Raw genomic sequence first — 20,833 nt, forward strand, 5'->3', positions numbered from 1 at the left:
AGATGTCATACTACAATCATATTATGCAATACTGACACAACATTGATCATCTCAGTTCTTTTTGCTCCTTACCTTCACTCCAACCTAACCCTTTCTGAACCTGTATTACTCCGTTCACAACCCCAATATTGTCATCTAGCCAAGGAGTTGCTGTTGTGGTTCAGCAAAATTGCCTTCATCTTGCAGAGGCCAAATGTCAGCTCAGACACACGATCAAAGTTTCCTCTGGACCACACAGCCTTACAGAATATAGACTCGCACTCCAGGACAGAAGGCATGAGCCTCACATTTTGGGACAGAAGATCATCAGTTCCACACAATGGGACAGAGAGCCACCAGCCCTGCACTCGGAGACAGAAGGGCACATGCAACACACTCGAGGATGGATAAGCACCAAGCCCTACACTCCTGGACAGAGAGTCACCAGCTCTTATGACACTCAGGTACAATTCTCACATTGAGGGACATGGTTCTCATCAATCCCACACTCCAGACCAAGGGACTACCGACCCAGCATCCTGGCACAGAATGGCACCGACCCAGCCTCCTACTCCTGGACCCAAGACATAAACCAGACACTCCCGAATAAAACTGGTGCAGAGAGTTATCACCCATACATTCTGGAAAGCCTCATATGCCAGAATAGGGTGTCGTCAGACCTACAACCCATGACTGCAGGGCACCAGTCCCACGATCTGCTACCTGGTGTCACCAGCATCATACTCCACGACAGATGCACACCAGATCCGCTGTCCAGGAGAGGACAACCCCAAACCCATACTCCAGGAGACACAGAGACACCAATATTATTCTCTAATACTGAGAGACTCCATTCTCACATTGCAGCAGAGAAACGCACTAGTCTCACACTGCAGAGGGATCCCAGGCACATACTCCAGGACAGAAAGACAACAGCACCAGCTCTCCAAAACTGAAAGATTCCATATCAATATACTGGAGAAAAAATTCATGACAATCAAAAAAACTGTAAATGTTGGAAACATAAAATAAAAACTGAAAAATGCTGGAAATACTCACAGGTCAGGCTGTCTCTGCAGGAGGAGAAGGGGTTAATTCTTCAGGTCAAAGGCCCTTTGTCAGAACTAGGAAGGAGAGAAGAGAGGTTCTTTAAGGTGTAGGGAGGGTGGGGCCTCCTTCCCAGCAGCCTTACGACTTTCTTTTCTCTCCTTTCCCAGATCTGATGAAGGGTCTTATTGCAGATATGTTGACTTTGTTTCTCTTCCAACAAATATGGCCTGACCTGCTGAGTTTTCCAGCATTTTGTGCTTTTATACCAGAGAAAAAATACCATCTGAATAACCTAACTATTAGTCTTAATAACTTGACTATTAGTCCAGACAAAGTTCATGCTGAGAGGACACCAAACCCAACGCAACCCAATACTTGAAGGATATCAGACAGGAGAGCAGCTACACTCCAGGCCAACAGAGCAACTTGTTTAACAAAACTGCAGACCAACGTTTACACTTCCACAAAGAAGCTATATTTTTTGTGTGTTTGATGCAGCAAAATGTCCCAAGATGCTTTACAGGAACTTTATCAAACAAAATTTGACACTAACCCACCTGAAGAGATGAATGAGATGACCAAAACTTGGTCTAAGTACTTGTCAATTAGAAAATGAAATGAGGAAAAAAAACATTGAGAAGCAGAGAAGTATAAGGATGGTAAGTCAGTATCTGTAGTCTTGGCAGCCAAAGGGAAAACTGCTAGTAGTGGAGCAATTAACATTAGAGATGATCAAAAGGCTAGAATATCAGAAATCTTGTATGTTTATTAGGCTGCAGTGGATTTCAGAACTAGATAGGGGAAAGGCTATGAAAAGATTTGGAAAGAAGTGTGAGAATTTGGAAATTAAGGCATAAATTAATCAAAGGCCAATGCAAGGTCATTGTGAATGTGTACATGGTACCGTATAAGACAGCTCATGAACAGAATGTATACCCCAGAAAACACACGAGGCTAACTGGACAGTAGCCAAATATCCATGCAATACCCAGAGGACTAAAAATAAACCCAGGCTTTCACTGGAGACGATGACTTGTCCGTTTCAGCTTTCCAACTCATTTTACAAACCCCAAAACATTAATAGACACAGTTACCACTATTGTTATTTTCCATGTAGAAATAATTTTGCTTAAGAATTGTTTTCAATTACCATTTCCCTTTAAGTAAAGAATGCATTATTACCTCAATCAGGAAGTCTCCTGTCCTGAGCCCAGCTTTCCATGCCACTCCCTCCACGTCCACCGATTCCAGGTATTGCAAAGCTGGGAATGCTGGCGTGGGAGTGAACTCTTCAATTGGAGTCTCAGCTACAGAAAAAAAAACAGTCTCTATGAATCACCCACACTCACCCCCATTCTCTCACTCATTCTCATTGAATCCTTCTATGACCAATATATCCCCTGAACCTTTAAATTTGAATTATCTTACGATTCTAGCCTGGATAGTTTAATGTCAGTGATGGAGAAGATACTAGAAATGATAATCAGGAACAAAATTAATAGACGTGGACAATTATGGATTAATAATTTAAAGTTTGTTTGTTTAAGGCTTAGCTAGGTTGAGTTTTCTGATGAAGTAACTGTATTGATAAAGGTAACTCAGTTGATGTGATATAGACTTTGAAAAAGCATTTGATAAAATGCCATATATTAAACTTGTGAGCAAAATTTAAGTTCATCAAATTAAAGGGCTGATGCAAAACTCACTTTGGGACAGGAAATGGAGTTGTGACAAATAGCTGCCTATCAGGCTGGAGGATGGTGTGCAGTGGTGCAAAAAACAAACTGCTGGAGGAACTCTGTGATTCAGGCAGCATCTGTCGAGGCAGAGGGATGGTCGACATTTTGGGTTGAGACCCCAGATTACAGCATCTGCAGTCTCTTGTGTCTCCAGGAATGCAGTGGTGTTACCCAAAGGTTGACACTGGGATTGTTGATTTTCCTGGTATATTCTAATGGTTTGGACCTGGGTGTACCGGGAATATTCCAAAACTTGCAATGCACTAAAGAATGATGAAGATAGTGATAGACCAAGAGAAAACAAAATGGCTGCTAGAATGGCAAGCATATGGCAGATTAAATTTAATGCAGGGAAATGTGACACATTTTGGTAGAGAATAAAGTAAGATTACATAATGCCAAGGGTACAATTCAAATGTTGCTACATGAACTCCTGTCTCACAATCAATGGATAGCAATTAACGCATTTGGAATACCTTGGAATAGGTAATATATACTTGCTGGTGTTGCAGAACAGAACAAAAAAATTACAAAGAAGGCCTAACTTCAAATCCAGTTCTTAGTTCCTGTGCCAGATATTGCTCCTTATTCTGTAGTTTTCTACTCTGCGTCTGCCAATTGCCTACCCTGATCAGATTGTATTCCATCATAAACCACTTTCTGCCCATCTTTCTCCTCCTTTTCCATCAGACAGTGCAATGATCATACCTCAATTTTAAACAGCCACAATTTAAAAAAAAATAATAACAACATTTAATGTTTCAGGTCAGAAATGAGAAAGAGAGAAAAATAACAAGTTAGTTTCAAGTTGCAGAGATGGTGGGGAAGTGGTAGTAGATCAAAGGGAGACCTCTGATAAGGTAAGGCCATGTTTGTTGTGGGCATAAGCTGTTGATTAAGTTACTGGCTGATAGGTTAATGAAGAAAATTAGAAACAATATGAACAAAGGAGTGTTAAAAACAGTGAAATGAGGGCAGTTAAAAATGAGAGAGAACAAAAACAAAGACATGTGAAAGCTAGATCAGGCTATGCCAGTGGAGAGAGAACAACTGAATCAATATTACTGATGTATGACCCACAACAAAACTGATCAATGACCAGTCATCCACTTTGTCGTGGGCATGGCGTTTAGACTCCTCAGAATATCAGATTTTCTACTCTGACAGATATTAGTGAACCAAATGGATTGTTATGACAGTTGGATAGTTAAATAGCCATTATCACTGTAACTACTTAACTGAATTTAGGTTCCTTAGCTGCTGTGGTGGAATATAAACTTATGTCTCTAGATGAATAAGTTCAGCCCCCAAATAATCATCCAGTAACTTAACCACTATGCTACCATGTGGAAATTTCCCATTCTCAATTCTAGGCTGATATTCAACAAGATATTTCCATCCGAGGTGTGTGCGCACGTGCGCATGCGCGTGTGTGTGCCTGTGCACGTGTGTGTGTCCACAACTCATTGTATGGGCTGTGGAAATCCCCAGCACTGAGCTCTACACTAACACATCTATCAACGGGAACAAAGATGACCTTAGTCTCATCATGGCCATTGAGATTATTAATTCTTTAACTACTCCATGCTCTTTTGCAAGGAAGAGAATCAGAATCAGGTTTATTATCACTGACATATGTTGTGAAATTTGTTGTTTTGCGGCAGCAGTACAGTGCAAGACATAAAAATTTCTATAAGTTACCAAAAATAAATAAATAAAATAGTGCAAAAGAGGAATAATGAGGTAGAGTTCATGGGTTCATGGACCTTTCAGAAATCTGATGACGGAGGGGAAGAAGCTGTTCCTGAAATGTTGAGTGTGGGTCTTCAGGCTCCTGTATCTCCTCCCCAATGGTAGTAACGTGAAGAGGGCATGTCCTGGATGCTGAGGGTCCTTAATCATGGATGTCGCCTTCCTGAGGCACCGGCTCTTGAAGGTATCCTCGATGATGGGGAGGGTTGTGCCTGTGATGGAGCTGGCTGAGTCTACAACCCTCTGGAGCCTCTTTCCATCCTGCACATTGGATCCTCTATACCAGTCTGTGATGCAACCAGTCAGAATGCTCTCCACCGTACATCTATAGAAATGTGCAAGAGTCTTTGGTGGCATACCAAATTCTTCAAACTCCTCATGAAGGAGAGCCACCGTTTGCCTTCTTCGTGATTGCATCAATGTGTTGGGCCCAGGATAGATCCTCTGATGTTGACACCTGGGAACTTGAAGCTGCTCACCCTTTCCACCGCTGACTCCTCAATGAAGACTGGTGTGTGTTCTCCCGACTTCCCCTTCCTGAAGTCCATAATCAATTCCTTGGTCTTGCTGACGTTGAGTGGGAGATTGGTGTTGAGACACCACACAACCAACCAATACAAGATACAAGATACAAAAATAACACGACTAATTCAAACACCTGGCTCATTCCAATCACCCATTCTCAGCACTATTTCACATGTACAATCCTATTTTAATTCGGGGTTCTATTGCTTTCATCGCATTAACGGTTGGGCACAATTCCTTTACTCACATTTTGCCACAATGATAACATCACCTTACATCATCCACTTCTTTCCTAAACAAATCCCAGGCCCCAGCATCCTCCTAATTTGAGCTCCCCATTTGTTCTTCAAACCATATTCTCTCTCACCCATACAAATCCCCTATAATACCTCCATTATAAAATTCTGCAGCTTTTTTTTTAACTGATAGTGTGGAAAACATGTCATGTTGGAACAGAGCATATTTGACTTCTTTTGGAAAATATTTTCATTGACATAGTGCCTCTCCTATCCACTGGAAATTCCACTGTGCTCCTCCTTTCCAGCAAATTACTTTCTAAGTATCATCATTGCTGTCTTGTAGTCAATAAGGAAGAATTATGTTTGGATGTATTAACTAATGGTTGAAGGTTGGCTAGAACATGGGGAAAACTACCCACAAACTGATGGACAACAAGAAAGAAACTTCTGATCCACAAGACTAACAGAGGTTAGAATCTCATTTAACCACATACAAAATGAGTTGACCCATCAATTCCGATAATCACTGCAAAAAGACGTACTTGGCTTCTTTGATGTCACATATACTGTTCAAGATTACAATAAAAAGCACAAGGGGTTACCATAGTTGGAAGTCTGTAAAAGAATAAAAGTGATTGAAATGTCTTGACCTTCACTGGAATACCATCCTTCAAAGGTTTAAAATTCTACAGTCACTTAGGCTGCTTCCAAAGATTTTTTAAGCACATGGCTCAGAAACAGAAATAAATATCAGGCAAGCAATTACACTTAAACTGCTATAGCAGTGTTTTGCAGAAACATATGAATAGTAGGGCATTCAGTCCTCAAGCCTGTTTTGTCTTGCAATAAGATCGTGGCTGACTTATAATCTCGGTCCACATATCAATCTTTGCTCCAGACCCATTAATGCCATTGGTTAACAAAAGCATATCATCTGATTTAAAAATGAGAAAAATTACCTAGCATCCACTTGCAAAATGGTGTCCCACACCTCCACCAACTTTTGCAATACAGAAATGTTTCCTATCTTCACTTATGAAAAGCCTGGTTGTAATTTTTAGATTATGAAGCCTAGATCAAGATTCCCCAGCCAGCAGAAATATCCATTCAATTTTCTCCTTTATATCTTGAAAATGCTAAACTCACTCCTTAACTCTCTAAATTCCAGAAATAAAACATGAATTTGTCTATTTCAATGCACACAATCTGGGTTTAACACATGAAAATCTATGCTGTAAATCCTCCAAGTACAATTTTTAATTATTTGTGAGACATTGCTGTCAACTGTCAGGCTAGCAGTAAGCACCAGTAGCCTATTCACCTAAACCTTCGAAGTCAATGTGGTGAAGGAATGTTTCCTTAAGTGTGGTGTCCAGAATTATTTGCAGTGCTTTATGTGTGGTTCAACCAGAACTTTATGCAGCTGAAGAGATTGTGGAGGCACTAGTGGTGATCTTGCAAGAATCACTGGAGTAAGGGAGGGTCCCAGAGGACTGGAAAATTGCAGATGTGACACCCCTGTTTAAGAAGGGAAGGAGGCAAAAGACAGGAAATTATGGGCTAGTTAGCCTGCCCTCAGTGACTGGTAAGATTGTAGAGTCCATCATTAAGGATGATTAAGAATACTCAGAAGTACATGATAAAATACGGTGAAGTCCGCACAGTTTCATTAAGGCGATTATCTTGCCTGATAAATCTGCTAGAATTCTCTGAGGAGGTAACCAGCAGGTTAGACAAAGGACAGTAGGTGGATGTTATTTACTTGGATTTTCAAAAGGCCTTTGACAAGGTGCCACACACAAGGCTCCTAAACAAGTTAAGAGCTCATGGTGTTGGAGGCAGGGTACTAGCATAGATAGAAGATTGGCTGACTGACAGAAGTCAGAGTGGGGATAAAGGGGTCCTTTTCAGGATGGCTGATGGTGACTAGTGGAGATCCGCAGGGGTCAGTGTTGGGACAGCAACTTTTCACTTTATATGTTAATGATCTGGATGAAGGAACTGATGGCATTGTGGCCAAGTCTGCAGATGTTACCAAGATAGGTGGATGGACAGGTAATGTCGCAGAGGCAGGGAGTCTGCAGAGGGACTTGGACAGGTTGGGAGAGTGGGCAAAGAAGTGGCAGATGGAATACAGCGTAGGGAAGTGTGGGGTTATGCACTTTGGTAAGAAGAATAAACGTTTAGACTATCTTCTAAATGGGGAGAGAATTCAGAAATCGGAAGTGCAAAGGGACTTGGGAGTCATAGTTCAGGATTCCATTAAGGTTAACTTGTATGTTGAGTCAGCAGTGAAGAAGGCAAAAGCAATATCAGCATACATTTCGAGAGGACTAGAATATAAAAGCAAGGATGTACTGCTGAGGCCTTATAAGGCATTGGTCACACAACATTTGGAATATTGAGTGCAATTTTGGGCCCCATATTTAAGGAAACATGTGCTGGCCCTGGAGAGGGTCCAGAGGAGCTTCACAAGAATGATCACAGGAATGAAAGGCTTAATTAATGTATGAGGAGGGTTTGATGGCTCTGGGCCTGTTCTCAATGGAGTTCAGAAGGATGAGGGTGGGGAGGGGATCTCATTGAAACCTACTGGAAACTGAAAGGCCTGGATAGAGTGGATGTGGAGAGGAATAAAGGGATGTCCCTTTAAAACTGACACGAGGAGGAATTTCTTCAACTAAAGGGTGGTGAATCTGTGAATTTGTTACCACAGAGGGCTATGCAGGCCAAATCATTTGGTGTATTTAAGGCAGATTGATAGGTTCTTGATTGGCAAAGGGGATCAGGGCTATAGGGAGAAAGCAACAGAATGGGGTTGAAAAAATCAGCCATGATTGAATAGTGGAGCAGACTCGGAAGGCCAAATGGCCTAATTCTGCTTCTCTATCTTATGGTCCAACTGTAACTTCTACTCCTTCATATTCTAGTCCTTTAAGTCAGCATCCAGTAGTCTCTGGTTTATTGTCAGCACCTGTCCATGATATTTTAATATCAATATACATAGGCTCCTAAGCCTTTTTGACCTTTCACACGTAAAAAATACTTTATCCTTCTATCCTATTTAGGTTCAAGGTGGATAACTTTACATTTCTCTACAATGAAATCTGTTTTCTAGTGTTTTAACCAGTCTATTAATACCTCAATGTAACACAATACCTTTTCTAACACTGAGCTTTGTGCCATGAAAAAACTGGGCACGGGGCTTACTGTCTTGTCACTGAAGTCATTTGTAAAAATGTAGAATAGTTGCAATGCCAATGCAGATCCATGCAGGGCATTGCTGGTATCATTGTGCCAATTGTAGTTCCTGCCCACTTTTTCTACTCTGCCCCCTGCAAGTCAGCCAATTTCCTGGCCAAGTCAATAATTTGCTTTCCATTCCACAGGCTTCAACTTCAGCTAAGCTGTTATTGGAAACTATCTAATGTCATCTGAAAGCTCATATAATCAACATCTATTGAATTTCCCCATATCATTTGGGGAATTCCCCAAACTATTCAGGTAGGTTTGTCAAAAATAACTTATCCTATATAAATTAATTTACATCCTTTCTGATCAAATTAAATTTTCCAATCATTATTTTCTGACAACAGATGTTAGTCTGATTTACAGTTCTCTGATTTCCTGACTGTAATCCTGGCTTGGAAACATATCATAGAGTTGTTGAGCTGAACAATATAGAAACAAGCCTTTAAGCACAGCACATCTATGCTGACCATCATGTCTATCTATACTAATCCCACTTGCCTGCATTAATTCCCTATCCCTCTATGCCTTGCTTATTCAAGTACTTGTCCAATGCCTCTTAAATGCTGTTACTGTTCCTGCCTCTAGTCTTAGACTTTCCCACCATGAAAAACAGACTGTTGCTATCTAACCTATCTATGGCTCTGATAATTTTATATACCACTTATCCTGTCACTCCTCAGCCTTCACTGCTCCAGGGAAAACAGACCCAACATATCTAACCTCTCCTTATAATTCAGTCCAGGCAACATCCTTGTGAATCTTTTCTGCACCATCTCCAGCTTTGTCACATCTTTCCTGTAGTGTGGCGATCAGAACTGCTCATAATACTCCAAGGGCCATCTAACCAATGATCTGCACAACTGTAACACAATATCCCAACTCCTACACTCAGTGCCACAGCAAATGAAGGCAAACGTCTTCTTCACCACATCCTCTACCAGTGTTGCCACTTTCAGGTAACCATGTACTTGTACTCCAAGGCCTCTCTATTCAACAACAATGCAGAGGGCCCTGCCCATTCCTTGTATGTGTTCTGCCCTGGTTTAACTTCCAAAAATACATCGCTTTGCACTTGCCCAAGCTAAATTCCATCTGTTATTCCCTTGCCCACTTTCTCAGTTGATCTAGATCCTGTTCTAACCTTAGACAACTTTCTTCGCTGTCCCCCATACCACCAATTTTGGTGTCATCTAAAAACTTACTAATCATACAATCCACATTGTCATCCAAATCATTACTATATATGACAAATAACAAAGGACTCAGCACTGATCCTGTGGCACAGTGCTGGTCACAGGCCTCCATTCTGAAAAAACAACCCTCCACTATCACCCTCTGCTTCTTACCACCAAGCCAATTTTGTGTTCAAAAGGTCAGCTCACCCTGGATCCCATGTGTTCTAACCTTCCAGACCAGCCTGCTGTGCGGGACCTTGTCAAAGGCCCTACCAGAGTCCATATAGACAACGTCTATCACCCTGTCATCATCAATCCTCTTGGTCACCTCTTCAAAAAACTCAAATTTGTGAGGCATGATTTCCCATGCACAAAGCAATGCTGACTATCCCTTATCAGCCTTCTGTTCCTTTCCAAATGCACATAAATCCAGTTTCTCAGAAGCCCTTCCAATAACATTCCCACCACTGATGCAAGACTCGATGACCTGTAGTTCCCTGGCTTAACCTCAGTGCCCTTCTTAAATAAAGACACACCATTAGATATCATCTAGTCTTCTGGTACCTTACCTGTGGCTAACGAAGATACAAAAATCTCTGTCAGGGCCACAGCATCTCCTCCCTTACTTCCTATAACATCTAGGGTTACACCTGGCCAGGCCCAGAGGATTTATCCACCTTTCAGCATTTCAAGGCCTCCAACACCTCCTTCTTTGTAACGTTGCAATGCTCCAGGATTTCACGGCTCCATTGCATGAACTCACTAGCATCCTTATCCTTCTCCATGGTAAATAAGATAAGAAGCATTCATTTAAGATCCTATCCGATCCTATCCATTTCCCATAGCCCCACACATAGTATACCACACTGATCTTTCCGGGGACTTATTCTTATCCAAGCTACCCTGTTAATATTTCGAACCTTTTAGGATTCTCCTTTACATTATCTGCCAGGAGTATCTCATGTTCCCGTTTTGCCCTCCTAATTTCCTTCTTGACTGTACTCCTACTTCCTTTAGACTCCTCAAGGAACTCGCTTGATCCCAGCTGCTTAAACCTTCTTTTTCCTGACCGGACTCTCAATAGCCTTCATCAATCAAAGTTCCTTAATCTTGCCCTTCATTCTAACAGGGACGTGCTGGCTGACCTCCTCCTGTCTCACTGTTAAAGCCCCCCACTTGTCAAATGTCCTTTTAACTCTCCCAATCAACTTTTAAGAGTTCATATCTGATGTCATTGAAATTAGCCTTCTCCCAATGTAGGACTTTAACTTGTGGACCGATCTATCTTTTTCTCTGACTGTCTTGAAACTATTAGAATTATGGTCACTGGTCTTAAAGTGCTCCCCCCCTGACACATTAACCACTTGCCCAGCCTCATTTCCTAAGAGGAGGTTGAGTGTAGCCCTCATCTCCTGAAGGGCCTTCTACATTTTACTTCAGAAAACTTTGCTGGACAAACTTTATAAATTCTGCTCCATCTAAACCATTAGCACAAATGCAGTCCTAGTCAATACCAGGGAAGTTAAAATCACCAACTATTACAACCCTATTATGCCTATATGGAGTGAGGAGTGAGGTAGATCGGCTGGTTGAGTAGTGCCGCAACAACAATCTCGCACTCAACGTTAGCAAGGCCAAGTAATTGATTGTGGACTTCAGGAAGGAGAAGTCGGGAGAACACACACCAGTCTTCATTGAGGGGTCAGTGGTGGAAAGGGTGAGCAGCTTCAAGTTCCTGGGTGTCAACATCTCCGAGGATCTATCCTGGGCCTAACACATTGATGTAATCATGAAGAAGGCACGCCGGTGGCTCTAATGCCTTAGTAGTTTGAGGAAATTTGGTACGTCACCAAAGACTCTTACAAATTTCTATAAATATACAGTGGAGAGTATTCTGACTGGTTGCATCACAGTCTGGTATGGAGGCTCCAATGTACAGGATTGCGAGAGGCTGCACAGCCAGTTTCATCACGGGCACAAACCCTCCCCACCTTCGAGGACATCTTTAACAGGTGGTGCCTCAAGGTGGCAGCATCCATCACCAAGGACCCTCACCATCCAGGACATGCCCTCTTCTTGTTACAACCATCAGGAAGGAGGTAGAGGAGCCTGAAGACCCACACTCAATGATTCAGGAGCAGCTTTTTCCCCTTTGCCATCAGATTTCTGAACAGTCCATGAACACATGAACACTACCTTGCTAATCCTTTTTGTATTGCACTAATTATTTATTTGTGTAATTTATAGCAACTTTATCTCTTTGCACTGTACTGATGCCGCAAATCCACACATTTCACATCATCTAAGTCAGCCATAATAAATCTGATTCTGATTCTCCTCTAATTCTCACTGACAATTGGAAACTGATGGTATAATCCCATCAAACTTATTTCTAAATTTTATCCATGTGGTCTTACTGGATGTTCCTCCTGGGACTTCTTCTTTAAGTACTGTTGTGATGTTCTCCCTAATAAATAGTGCAACTATTCCTCCTCTCTTACCTCCACCTCTATCATGCCAGAAGCATTGGTACTCCAGAACACTGAGCTGTCAGTCCTGCCCATTCCTCAACCATGCTTCTGTAATAGCTATAATATCCCAATCCCACATGTCGATCCATGCTCTAAGTTCATCTGCTTTACCTGAGAGGCTTCTTGCATTAAAATGTAGTTCAGTTGATCAGACCTTCCATGCTCCCTACCCTACCCTGAATGTCCTGCCTACTGAACTTGCTTGCTTTAACCTCTATATTTGCTTTAACTTTCTCATCTGATACACTACTACTTTGGGTTCCACGCCTCTGCCAGACTAATTGAAACCCTCCCGAATAGCACTTGCAAATCTTCCCACAAGTATATTGGTCCCATGTTCACCATGTCACCATTCCTTCATTGTTCCAAGAACACCTACCCAGATGGCACTGTGGAAGTTTCTACGTCACAAGGAGAAACTGGAGGACCTGGAGAAAATTGATGCAGTCATCAATTTGGAAGATTGAATTTGAAGGCAGAATACAAGGTTAATGGTAGGACTCTTAGCAATGTGGAGGAACAGAGGGATCTTGGGGTCCATGTCCATAGATCCCTTAAGGTTGCCGTGCAGGTTGATAGGGTTGTCAAGGAGGTGTATAGAGTGTTAGCCTTCATTAGTCGGGGTATTCAGTTCAAGAGGTAATGCTGCAGCTCTATAAAATTCTGCTTAGAGCACACTTGGAGTATTGTGTTCAGTTCTGGGTGCCTCATTATAGGAAGGATGTGGAAGCTTTAGAGAGGGCGCAGAAGAGATTTACCAGGATGCTGCCCGGATTGGAGAGTGTGTCTTATGAGGATAGCTTGAGTGAGTTAGGGCTTTTCTCTTTGGAATGACGGAGGATGAGAGGTGACTTGATAGAGGTGTACAGGATGATAAGAGACACAGATCAAGTGGACAATCAGAGATTTTTTCCCAGGGCAAAAATGGCTAACATGAGGGGGCATAATTTTAAGGTGATTGGAGGAAGGTATGGGGGGATGTCAGAAGTAAGTTTTTTTTACACAGACAGTGGTGGGTGCGTGGAACGCACTGCCAGCTAAGGTTGTGGGGGCAGATACATTAGGGACAGTTAAGAGACTCTTAGATAGGCACATGATAGATTAAAAAAATGGAGGGCTTTGTGGGAGGGAAGGGTTAGATATAACTTAGAGTAGGATAAAATGTTGGCACAACATCGTGGGTCGAAGGGCCTGTACTGTGTTGTTATGTTCTATGTTCTATGAGAACATGCAAGCTCTGCACAGATAGCATCCAATTCCAGGATTAAACCTGGTTCTACATCAATATCCAGTGTACCACTTTGCTGCCACCAGTTTGAATTTCTCTAACCTTTACCATTAGCCAATCCTTTGACATATCAGACAGGTCCTGTTTCCACTATATTTTTTAAATGATATATTTGACTTTGAGATAAGCTTTTGTCTGCATAGCATTGCAATCATGAAGATCATCTATTCCACTTCTATAAAATCACTTATATCCCTTCTGTTTTTGTTCTTTGATTACTTCAAGACCTGACTATCCTACTATTGAACTCACTGATATCCTTTCATCCAGGATAAGCTAGTGTTCAAATCCTAACTTGCATTAAGTCCTGTCAACCAACACCCTATACTTGCTGGCCTACATTGGCTCCCAAAATGATAATGCCTTAGTTTTAAAATTCTTATCCTTGTTTACTTATCCCTCCAGTGTCAACTCCTCCTTATTTCTGTAGCTTCACACAGACTTAAAAATGCTACGATTTGTCCCATGATTAAATATGGAAGTAATTTTGTGGAGGAGAAAGCATAACAATTATTTTCATGATTATTTCAATAAATATATTTACTGAAAGAATCATGAAAATAAATGTTATGCTTTTTCTATGGACACATAGTTTAACATTTTACAAGACTCCAAAATCTGAGCTCTTCCAAATTGTTTTGTTTTGCACATCCAGGATTTTAATCATTCACCACTGACATGGCTATATTTTTAGCAGTTGAAGCAAAACACTGTTAACTTTCCTTGCTAAAATTCATCTCTACCTCTCTGTCTTCCTTAGCATGCTCCTAAAGCCTACTATTTTGTCTAAGTTTTTGGTTGGTTTCCGAAAATATTTTGACTCTGAACTGCCTTGGTCATTTTACTACTTTAAATATATTATTTAAAGATATATATAAATGCACCATGTCACTGTTAGTAGCTTTTGAATAACTCCTATTGATTTGTGTTCCACCATTTTTGTTATAAACCCCAGCATTCTTTCAGCTTTTAGACTGTATCTCTAAATTGTCTAAACGTGGCACTGTATATGCAGACATCAGTCTCTGGGCCCTTTCCTCCCATTATTCTGTGTCAATAAAAACAGAGAAAACCTTTCAAATTCTCACCAAAATGCAGATTGTGAACATGGACTTCAGTCACATGATCTTCTATTCAATTTCAGCCATTCAGAACGAGAAAAAGGAATTTCTTGCCTTTCACCGGCTGATGGTGTTAGTTTTCCCAGTGAATCTGTGTAACTTATCATGGAGTAGTTGGTAAGCTGTGTACTTTTTCTCCAGAATAATTTTCTCAGTTGAATTCAAGCTAAGTAAATCTAGGTCAGTGCCAATTAAGTTGGCTGAGGGTCAGGCTGATGATCTTGGAGTCTGACTAATGCTTGAATTTTGTTGTGATCTCAGCCTCTGCCTAACGTTCTGCAGCCTTTTACCTTTTTTGGTACTGATTATTCAGCTCATGTTGCTGATGTGTGGCGGCAGGCCCAGCAAAGTCACAAAAACGCTATATAAGCTCTTCCCACTGTTTATTTAGTTAGCCAGTTACAGCAAAAAGTACTAAACTCTTAAGATCAGAAGGGAAAGGACTTGCGTTTATTTGGTCGTTTCCCATGGCCTGTTATATTTCAAATTTTTAAAGTGTAGTCACTGTTGTACCTCGCAAGACACAGAAGCTAACTTGTATTCAGCAGAATCCCAGAGAGCAATGTGGTAACAATATGAGCATCCTTTTCAATAATGTTCATGAAGGATAAGTACTGGCCATGACATTAAGGGAACATTTCTGTTCAACTTTGAAAAGTATCTTGGAATCTTTTGTAATCATTAGATAAGAGGCTTGCATTAACATTCATCGTAAAAATGGCATCCTTAATTCTGTGCAGCACTGCACAAAAAATTTCACATGAGATTATGTGCTGGATTCCCTAGAGTGGAGTTTGAACCCAGGGACTTCAGACTGAGACAAAAGTGCTGAGGGTGAAACAGGGCTGGAACTCTAATGTTTGACCAAATACTGTATAAACTGGGTTGAAATAAGTTAATTTTTTGAACAAAAAGTGTCCAGGTTAACAGACAACATCCTTGCAAGGAAATTATGCAAACATGCATGCTCTTTAAGCAAGGAAAAGGTCAGATTTTTCAGGGCTGCAACTACTCATACATCTGGAGACCTCAAGAGGCTAACAGGTTGCTGTTAGGTGGGTTTAGGGATATGATGAGAAATTGGATAGATGACACAGAGGGATCCAATGAGAGCATGGAAGACATCAAGCATTTTCCAAGCCCCACTCTACTCCATTGCTCATGAAAATCAAAAACTGCAAGTGCTGGAGATCTGAAACAAAATCAGAAAGTGCTAGAAACTTTGACAGCTTCCAGTTCACTGGTCTGGACTGGCTCATCTTTACCATGGATGTACAATTACTCTACACCTCCATCTCACACCAGAATCAGAATTCAGAAACAGAATCAGGTTTATTATCACGGACATATGTCATGAAATTTGTTGTTTTGTGCCAGCAGTACAGTGCAAGACATAAAACTTACTATATTAACAAAAAATAAAATAGTGCAAAAGAGGAATAACACAGTAATGTTCATGGACAGTTCAGAAATCTGATGGAAGAGGGAAAGAAGCTGTTCCCAAAACGTTGAGTATGGGTCTTCAGGCACTTGTCCCTCTTCCCTGATGGTAGTAATGTGAAGAGGGCATGTCCTGGGTGGTGAGGGTCCTTAATGATGGATGCCGCCTTCTTGAGGCACAGCATCTTGAAGATGTCCTTGATGGTGGCGAGGGTTGTGTCCATGATGGAGCTGGCTGAGTCTGCAACCCTCTGCAGTCTCTTTCAATCCTGCACATTGGAGCCTCCATACCAGACTGTGATGCAACCAGTCAGAATACTCTCCACTGTACATCTGTAGAAATGTGCAAGAGTCTTCGGTGACATCCCAAATCTCCTCAAACTCCTAATGAGGTAGAGCCACTGGCGTGACTTCTTCATGATTGCATCAATGTACTGGGCTCAGGATAGATCCTCTGACATGTTGACACCTGGGAATTTGAAGCTGCTCACCCTTTCCACCATTGACCCCTCAATGAAGACTGGTGTGTGTTCTCCCAACTTCCCCTTCCTGAAGTCCATAATCAATTCCTTGGTCTTGCTGATGTTGAGTGAGAGATTGTTGTTGCGGCACTACTCAACCAGCTGATCTACCTCACTCCTCACTCCATATAGGCATAATAGGGTTGTAATAGTTGGTGATTTTAACTTCCCTGGTATTGACTAGGACTGCATTTGTGCTAAGGGATTAGATGGAGCAGAATTTTTAAAGTTTGTCCAGCAAGTTTTCTGAATCAAAATGTAAATGGCCCTTTGAGAGAAGAAGGCTCCACTCAACCTCCTCTTAGGAAATGAGGCTGAGCAAGTGGTTAATGTGTCAGTGGGGGAGCACTTTAAGACAAGTGACCATAATTCTAATAGTTTCAAGACGGACAGAGAAAAAGATAGATTGGTCCACAAATTAAAGTCCTACATTGGGGGAAGGCTAATTTCGATGACATCAGATATGTACTCTTAAAAGTTGATTGGGAGAGTTAAAAGGACATTTGACAAGTGGGGGGTTTTTAACAGTGAGACAGGAAGAGTTCAGCCAGCACGTCCCTGTTAGAATGAAGGGCAAGATTTGATTGACGAAGGATATTGAGAGTCTGGTCGGGAAAAAAAAGGTTTAAGCAGCTGGGATCAAGCGAGTTCCTTGAGGAGTCTAAGGGAAGTAGGAGTACAGTCAAGAAGGAAATTAGGAGGGCAAAATGGGAACATGAGATACTCCTGGCAGATAATGTAAAGGAGAATCCTAAAAGGTTCGAAATATTAACAGGGTAGCTTGGGTAAGAGTAAGTCCCCTGAAGGATTAGTGTGGTAAACTATGTGTGGGGCTATGGGAAATGGATAGGATCTTAAATGAATGCTTCTTATCTTATTTACCATGGAGAAGGACAAGGAAGCTAGTGAGTTCATGCAATGGAGCTGTGAAATCCTGGAGCATTGCAACATTACAAAGAAGGAGGTGTTGGAGGTCTTGACATGCTGAAAGGTGGATAAATCCTCTGGGCCTGGCCAGGTGTAACCCTAGATGTTATGGGAAGCAAGGGAGGAGATGCTGTGGCCCTGACAGAGATTTTTGTATCTTTGTTAACCACAGGTAAGGTACCAGAAGACTAGATGATATCTAATGGTGTGTCTTTATTTAAGAAGGGCACTGAGGTTAAGCCAGGAATTAAGCCAGTGAGTCTTGCATCAGTGGTGGGAATGTTATTGGAAGGGCTTCTGAGAAACTGGATTTATGTGCATTTGGAAAGGAACAGAAGGCTGATAAGGGATAGTCAGCATTGCTTTGTGCATGGGAAATCATGCCTCGCAAATTTGAGTTTTTTGAAGAGGTGACCAAGAGGATTGATGATGACAGGGTGAAAGACATTGTCTACATGGACTCTGGAAGGGCCTTTGACAAGGCCCCACACAGCAGGTTGGTCTGGAAGGTTAGAACACATGGGATCCAGGGTGAGCTGACCTTTTGAACACAAAATTGGCTTGGTGGTAAGAAGCAGAATGTGGTAGTGGACTTGAAGCTGCTCATCCTTTTCACCACTAACCTCTCAATGAGGACTAGTGTGTCTTCTCCCAACTTCCCTTTCCTGAAGTCCACAATCAATTCCTTGGTCTTTCTTACGTTGAATGTGAGGTTGTTGTTGTGACACCACTCAACCAGCCAATCTCTCTCACTCCTGTATACCTCCTTGTCACCATCTCAGATTAAGCTGTGCTTAGCCACACAGTCATGATCGTAGAGAGAATAGAGCAGTGGGCTAAGCACGCACTTGTGGTGTCCAGGATGGTGTGTGGGCATTCTGCTTCCTCCTTGAACAGATACCCAAATTGTTCCCTTTCACCAACAGACATATTTGCCTGGCCACTTCTTCTCTGACTTCAGGTAACTTGATTTCTCTATCAATAGCAGAACTGGCCACTTCTGCTGTAAAGTCATCCATTTGTGATACTGGACAATGTTTTCTCCCTCCATTAACACAGGCCTGCATTTTGCATGTTTTTACATTCCATTTTTTGTATTTTTGGTGTATGTATGCCCATATCTCATAGCTTTTATTCATTTTCTCTCTCTAATAAATACCCCAACTAACCTGTTGAGCTGATGACCTCCACAACTTATCCCTGCAGCAACCCTGGCTTCGTCTTATCAGAAGTATTCCCCTTGCCTTATGCATCTCTCCCATATCTTCCCTGCATCCTAAAACTACAATTTTTCACTCTTTCCCAATTATGATTTGAAATGTCAACTTGAAACATTATCTTTGCTTCTCTTTCCATAGATGTAGCCTGACCTGCTGAGTGTTTCCAGCATTTTCTGTTTCTGCACCAACACTCCTGTGTTTTGCTCCATTGAAGCAAGGTAAATATCTTCTGTGTAACCACCCTACTAAGACCTTAGCCACTTTATGTTTTAATGACACCATCTCTCATTTTAATAAACTCTGGGGAATATAAACTACTCAATCTCTCCCCAAAGACATTACATCTCACTTCTCCCTTACCTCACCAACATGTCATGAATCAGCATCCTTTTTTTAGTTAAAATATCTTTAGATAAAGAGACTCAGTGCTCAAAATATTGTCTTGCCAAGTTCCTATAAAACTGAAGTATGACTTATTTACTTTTATACTCCAATCCTTTTATAATAAAGGTGTCCTAACATTTTCACTCTTAACTCCTTGATAGCTATATGTTAATATTCTTTGATTTATATTTAAGGACACTATGGTCCCTTTGAATACCTACAATTCCCAGTCACTCACAGTTTAAAAAATACTACACTTCTCTATTTTTCCTGTCAAAGTTGACAGCTTCACATTTCTCTAAATTTTTTTCAATTTGCCACAATCTTGGCACTCATTTACTCTGTCTGCATCCCTTTGAAGCTTCCTAGCATCCTCTTCACGGCTTACTTTCCCACCTAGCTTTGTCTCAACAGCAATCTTGGATATATTATACCAGACTCCTTCATCTGTCATTAATACAAGTTGTAAATAGCTGAGCCTAAATACTGATTCCTGAAGTACCCACCAGGTACAGTCTACCACTCCAAAAATAACTAGTTTATTTTTACATCATGTCAGATGCCCAATCATGGATCCATCTAATATATTAATCTCATTCCTATGACTTCTGATTTTCTATAATTACTTCACATGGTGTGTTAATGGGTAAATGGGATCTTCTGAAAAAATCTAAAGATTGTACATCTATTGATTTTGTCTTACCTGATAGCTATAACCTTAAAAGAACTCAACATTTTGCTCAAAAGCAATCTTCCTTTCATAATGATAATCTTATCATCACCAACTTCCCTGCCTCAGATTTATCTGTGGATTACAACAATACCAAGAATGATGAATGTTTCGTTCTTATGAAGATGAAGTCCCAGGTTTACACTGAGGACATCCTCCATTGAATTTTGCGGTACTAAAATCGATGCCATCAGAACCAATATAATTATATTCTACCACAATTTGCAATCTCATACCTTGGCTTGGCCTGCATTTTAACACTCAAGAATGTAGACAAACATGATGGAGGCAACATGTACCTAAAAATAAGGCACTAACCTGGTGAGGTTACAACAAAGGACCAGGTGCATGATGAACAGTGGAAGTTACTAGTAAGGCTAAATGAACTCAGTTACTCTTAAATAATCATTGGTTCACATCAAAGCTTTACAGTCATGCAACACCAAGTTGTAAACTGCAGTGATAATTAAAGAAATAATGTGAGAACGTAACTCCACAAATGTTTCCTAACTCCAAAAATGGTGGATAAGTGCAGCTCCAGAAACATTCAAGAAGCTCTACCCCAAAAGGCACAAAGCAGTCTGCTCTATTAGAGCCCCTATCCACCACCTGAAACATTTAGTCACTCTATCACTTTCACATCAGGGGTGCATGGCGTACCATCTGTAGGATGCACTGTGGCAACTTGCCAAGGTTCCTTCAACACCTCTCAAATTACAACCTCTAACACAGCAGACTAAAAGCAGCAAGCAATTATACTCCTTGCAAGTTTCCCCTCCAAGTTACACACTATTTTCGTTAAACTTATAATGTAGGTGGTGGAGGACAGAATACCAAAGTCAAGTCATTAATTGCTGAGAAAACTTTATTAAGTAAGGCACGCAATCCACATTTTGCACCTCCCACACATTTATGCTCTTCTACCAGATCTCCACTCTTAGAAATGAATACACACCGACT

General features: G+C 41.2%; 1 protein-coding gene across 5 annotated transcripts in view; it reads right to left on the reverse strand.

Moving 5' to 3' along the window:
• Positions 1-20,833, reverse strand: part of shank3a (SH3 and multiple ankyrin repeat domains 3a) — an 813,035-nt gene that overhangs the window by 149,105 nt on the left and 643,097 nt on the right. For all 5 annotated transcript variants that reach the window (XM_052034272.1, XM_052034268.1, XM_052034267.1 and 2 more), the window contains one exon: positions 2,212-2,336. In XM_052034272.1, coding sequence (XP_051890232.1) covers positions 2,212-2,336 — 125 coding nt within the window. The remainder of the gene's footprint in view (positions 1-2,211; positions 2,337-20,833) is intronic.

Source organism: Pristis pectinata, chromosome 19 (genome assembly GCF_009764475.1).
Source record: "Pristis pectinata isolate sPriPec2 chromosome 19, sPriPec2.1.pri, whole genome shotgun sequence".
Classification (NCBI taxonomy): domain Eukaryota; kingdom Metazoa; phylum Chordata; class Chondrichthyes; order Rhinopristiformes; family Pristidae; genus Pristis; species Pristis pectinata.